Raw genomic sequence first — 6,000 nt, forward strand, 5'->3', positions numbered from 1 at the left:
TTTCAATCCTTCTATAGATTTATGCTCTGAGGGTTCAGATCAGATTATAACCCAGGATAAGACTGCTTGTTTATCATAATGATTTATTACAGCATTTTTTAGCTTTCAGAGTCTAGCCTTTTGTGTTGACATAATGTCACCTTCACATAATGTATGATCCATAAACAAGTAATATTAGGTCAAGGTTCTCAATGGGAGTCTAATAAATTGGAAATCTGTTTGTAACTGTTCTTGATGGAGATAAAACAATTGTGAGCCCATTCCTGGAATCCAGCCAGGACACCTGTCTGTCCGTGAGCACTGCACAGTACTTAGGAACTCACCTGGAATCTGCAACTTGCATTAGTTTTCAAGCTAGAGCTTTCTAATACAAATGATCCCAGGTATTAGGTGTGACTAGCTCAGGAGAAGGAAGAAATATTGACCTGCTTAAACAATAAGGGAAATCACAACATAATTAGATGACATTTCCAGATGTGTGTCACCTCAAAGGAGGATCATTCACAGTCTGTGTAAAATCAACTCCCATGAACATGGTTCTTTTCCCCATTTTGCACATTGATACCTCCCAGTGAATCAGCTTCCAGTTTTGATGAAGACCTGTCATGTGTGGACATGATGACAGGACTCTCTAAGGTCACATGAAGACATGAATGGGGACTGTGAGAGGGAGGGAATGGTTCTCTTGAAATTAACTTTTAATGAACTAGCAAAGCACAAACGTGCCTCTCTCCTGCCCTCTCACTAGAACTAGGTGCCAGGTCCACTATGACAGATCCTGATCCAAGTATGAATCTCTAAGACTGAACAGTTTTCTCTAAAATTTGATCCATCAGTTCCTAAAATAAGAGCTTTTTTGTATGATTGATTGATTCATTCTGCGATCAATAAACAAAGAAATTATGCTCTTCATATAAAAATGAGACTCAGAGACATGAACAAGAATGTAATGGCAACAGGGGTGGGGTGGGGGAGGGGGGATGGGGCAAAGAAGGAGAGAGGGGTTGGGGGAAGGAAGGGGCACAAGAAAACCAGATAGAAGGTGACAGAAGACAATTTAACTTTGGGAGAGGGGTACAGAGCACAATCAAATGTCAAAAAAATCTAGAGATGTTTTCTTTCAACATATGTACCCTGATTTTTCAATGTCACTGCATTAAATTTAATAAATAAATTAAAAAAAGAAATTATGCTCTTCATATAAATAATATTATTTATATCTTTATAACTCCTTATTAGTAATTTCTATATTTTCCATAATCAATTTTCTATAATTTAAAAGAATTATTACAAAATGTTTTTTATTAATTTTCATGTGGTGACATTGATAATCAGGGTACATATGTTCAGAGAAAACATCTCCATGTTATTTTGACATTTGATTATATTGCATACTCATTACCCAAAGTCAAATCTTCACCTAAACATCTTCACCTAAACATAACTGCTAATAAATGAGTATATCCAATCTCTTCAAATTTTTTTTAAATAACCTTCAACTGAGTCTAGAGAATAAAAAATGAGGCAGTGCAGCTGGAGAATGGTGTTCTTTCACGGAGTCTCAGGAAAGCATGACCAGAGGCAGATGTATGGGAGGTTGCACTTGGGCAGTAAGATGAATCGAGTTCAAATGGAAGGTGTCTCTGAGGTTCTCAATGTCTCATCTCAGGGCTCAAGAACCCGGGATAAGACACATATTGTCAAAAAAAGATTAGGACTTGAACCCTGGGACTCCCAGAGAAGTCTCTGTCTTCTATCAGATGTGGTCAACTCTTCAGTTAGGAAATAGCTTGCCTTATGAATATGCAAATGAGGTGAGGTAGAGTAGTTAAATATGGATGTATCTCTGTCCTCAGAGCATCCCCCATAGATACACCCTCCCTACCACAAGTTCTGACAGCTCAGCCCCTCACCATGGACTGGAGCTGGAGATCCTTCCTCCTGGTGGCAGTGGCTGCAGGTAAGGGGCTCTGCAGTCCCTGGGTTGATGGGGGACCAAGGACTAGTCAGTGGGGAATTCCACACACTCCTGTCTCCTTCCCACAGGTGTCCACTCCGAGGTGCAGCTGGTGCAGTCTGGGGCTGAGCTGAGGGAGCCTGGGGCCTCGGTGAAGGTCTCCTGCAAGGCTTCTGGATACACCTTCACCAGCTATTGGTTGTCCTGGGTGCGACAGGCCCGCGGACAAGGACTCGAGTGGATTGGGATGATTGACCCTGGTGATGATTACACAAGGTACGCGGAAAAGTTCAAGGGCAGAGTCACAATAACTGCAGACAAGTCCACGAGCACAGCCTTCATGGAGCTCAGCAGCCTAAGAGTCGAGGACACAGCTGTGTATTACTGTGCGAGACACAGTGAGGGGAAGTCATTGTGAGCCCAGACACAAACCTCCCTGCGGGGACGGGAGGGCCGGGCTGCAGGGGGCGCTCAGGACACCAGGGGGCGCTCCGGACCCACGGAGCCCGAGACCAGCCCCAGGAGCAGGTGCAGAGGGAGGTGGGGAAGGAAGGGGCTTCCTGTGGGAGCAGGGTTTCCTCTCAGAGCTCCCAGCTGCATCCAGGGGCACTTCTTCCTTCTTCTCTGTGGCTCTAATTTCTCATATTCTCATGCAGACAAAAAACGAGGCTGTAACATTTTCCGTTTGCAGATGACATGTCAGCAGTTATTATAGACCTCTTCCTCACCATGTTACTGTGCTTTGATGTTTCTTTCTTGACTAATAAATCATTCGCATTGCTCTCACCTTCCTGGTGGTTGAGGAACACTTCCCTCAAAACAACAAAATCGAAACACCTGTGTGCTGAGCATGGCCTCTCTGTCTCCTCTCTGCCCACTTTTCTCCACATCGGACCAGCCTCCTGACAGGCACTCCTAGCCTCAAAGATATTAGGATTTGTACCCAGGACAACCACCTCCAGGTCTCTATCCTCCCACCACACGCTGTCTTATTGAGACTCATTCACACAGATGGAGGAAGAAACCCATCCCAAAACCTCTTCTTAATGATCTCAATACACTTAGTATGATTCAGGTTAACTTCATTTTGAAATGGACACTTGTGATTACATGATATTCCACCATATAATTTAGGATAATCTATCATGTCAACACCTTTAGCTCAATTTTTACAGTTAATCATCCAGCAAGTTCTGTCATAAAAGAAACACACACAGGGCCCTGGCCGGTTGGCTCAGCGGTAGAGTGTTGGCCTGGCGTGTGGGGGACCCGGGTTCGATTCCCGGCCAGGGCACATAGGAGAAGCGCCCATTTGCTTCTCCACCCCCCCACCCCCTCCTTCCTCTCTGTCTCTCTCTTCCCCTCCCGCAGCCAGGGCTCCATTGGAGCAAAGATGGCCCGGGCGCTGGGGATGGCTCCTTGGCCTCTGCCCCAGGTGCTAGAGTGGCTCTGGTTGCAACACAGCGACGCCCCGGAGGGGCAGAGCATCGCCCCCTGGTGGACAGAGCGTCGCCCCTGGTGGGCGTGCTGGGTGGATCCCGGTCGGGCGCATGCGGGAGTCTGTCTGTCTCTCCCCGTTTCCAGCTTCAGAAAAAAAAAAAAAGAAAGAAACACACACAGGACCCAGCGGTAATAATGTAGACATTCCTGAGGGTCAGTGTCCAGTCATCACAGCACCCTGAGGATCAGGGCCTCACTGCACTGCAGGGGCCTGGGGACAGGTTACTATAGACAAAGCGGCTACTCAGCCAGCATCTTAAGGACAATGCAGGCCTGAAGGAGGAAGAAGGACTGTGTATTCAGTAATCTGGCTCAGACCTCCCTGTCAGCTGGATGCTGATAAGGGAAAATGGGGTCAGGGTGCAAACAAATTTGAGGAACTGCGGTGCCACGGACAACCATAGACAGAAGGAGCGATCTTGCAGTGTCCTTTTTCCAAGGCCCTTTGATGCATCAATATGATCCCAGTCCCATCGCTTCCTCAGGGCTGACACACCTTTAATTATTTTGGGAAACAGAAAAAAAGACAGGCAAATAGATGAAACCCCTCCCAACCCCACTGAAATCTGTGCAGTGTGTCTGACCTGAGCCCTGGGGACTCTGTCTTAACTCTTGTATTATGACTTTGTCTCAGATAATTCATATGGATGAGTTACAATCAACTGGTCTGAATCCTTATTTCTCTTCATTTTCTATTCTCCCTTGAATATCCCACAGAAACCATCTCTAATTTTGTGTCTGTCTTCTAATGTAATTTCCACTAGATTCTTCTCTAAACCGTGAGCTCCAAGTCAAAACAACCCAGCTGCCTTTTTACAGCTCTGTCCCCCAGAGCAGGGTGCACACGGAGCCACAATCATAATAAAGCTGGGACATCAAGCAGCAACACACTTAATCTCCTTAAGTCCAACTCAACATATCCAGACAATGTGTCACAACATGAAATAATTTCTTTTACTCTCCAGTGTGAAGCCATATCAGTTATGTTGAAATAAATCTGTTCTTGACAAGGAGAACATCAAGATATTTTAAGGCACGTGATATTTTGAATTTCTCTGGATGTGCATCTATTCATGAAAACTGGTGTCAGACAGTGATGAGGGGATAGAATAGACTGAGCATAATGGTCACCCACAATGTTCCCAATAATGAGAGTCTTGATGGACACAAAACAATTGCTAGTGTAAAACTGATAAAACATACATGAAGGAGTAGATAGAGGAAAACACAGAAATATTCTTTGAGAAATTTTTTCTATTCTGAAAGCAATGAGATCTGAGATCTAAATAAGCTGAGTGACGACACATAGGAAGTGTGCATTGGAAACAGTAGAACTCCTAACACACAAATAGAAAACTAATGACTTTCTCTATTTTTCAACTCACCTACAATATACAAGAGTTAATCAACTTGACTGAATACTTAGAAAAGCAAGTCTATAAATATGACATAAATCAAATCATTGAAGTATATCCCCATTTTGTTGCTCAAAGTAATATTGAAAATGTTGCAAAATATTGCAATGCCGTCCTGTGTCTCTCTTTTTCACAGACTGAAACACTGAAAAAAATGTGAGCTGTTCCCAGGCAAAGTCATTGGAGGATGGAAGGAAGCTGAGGATGGCACCAGGGTCACACAGCCTGTGTGGTGCAGACTGAAGGCTAGAGGACACTAGGACATCCACAGACCTGTTCACAGGCATGTGGATTGGGTTTAAGAGCATCACACCATATTTTTATTAAAATATCATGGAAGTCCTATCTTCCATCCACGTGAATGTACCCATGGCTCTTCTCACACAAACTAAGAGAGGTATACACACTGAATGTCTTTTCTTCCTGCAAGCCTCCTCTCTCCTTAGCATATGAGAGTAGGACCAACGAATACACAAAACACAGTATATCTCACATGATTACGTATTTATTCATTATTATGTTCGAAAGTGGATACAACTGCAAGCTTGCTTATGCCACTCCCTGTATTTCAGGGTTTGGTCTACACAGAAACTCTAAAAACAGCTCTCACTGGGATAATTATAAAAACATGGCTACAGGAATTTAAAAGTCATTATATGATAATAAATGTGTGATTTCATGAACGAAATATAACAGTTGTATTACTGCACCCAATATCAGAGTACCAATGTATAAAAACAAGTACTGAAAGAACAAGAAAGAGAAACAAACAACAATACAGTAATAATTAGGGAGGGATTCAGTTCCTCACTTTCCTCAATGGACACACATTATACACAGTGTGTGTATATATTCTCAACACAAAGAAATATATTCCACCTTACAAATAATGAAATTCTACCGCCTATGGTGACACAGACCTGGAAAACACTATGCTCTGTGAATTATTCAGGCAGAGAAGGAACAGTGATGTGTGCTCTTATTTACATGTGGCTCAAATGTATCTAAACCCATAGAGCACAGAATCAAGAGGTGGTTTCTACGACCTGGAGTAGCAATGGAGACATGTTGTCCAAAGGCACAGAGTCTCGGTCATGGAAGGTAAGTCCTGGGATCCCAGTCCTCAGC

General features: G+C 43.6%; 1 gene segment (V, D, J or C); it reads left to right on the plus strand.

Annotated features, from left to right (window-relative positions):
• The window catches only part of LOC136334110 (immunoglobulin heavy variable 1-46-like), a 37,770-nt gene extending 35,395 nt beyond the window's left edge, over positions 1 to 2,375 (plus strand). The window contains 1 exon segment of the V gene segment in view: positions 2,047 to 2,375. Coding sequence covers positions 2,047 to 2,375 — 329 coding nt within the window.
• The last annotated feature ends 3,625 nt before the right edge of the window (positions 2,376 to 6,000 follow it).

Source organism: Saccopteryx bilineata, chromosome 4 (genome assembly GCF_036850765.1).
Source record: "Saccopteryx bilineata isolate mSacBil1 chromosome 4, mSacBil1_pri_phased_curated, whole genome shotgun sequence".
Taxonomy (NCBI): Eukaryota; Metazoa; Chordata; class Mammalia; order Chiroptera; family Emballonuridae; genus Saccopteryx; species Saccopteryx bilineata.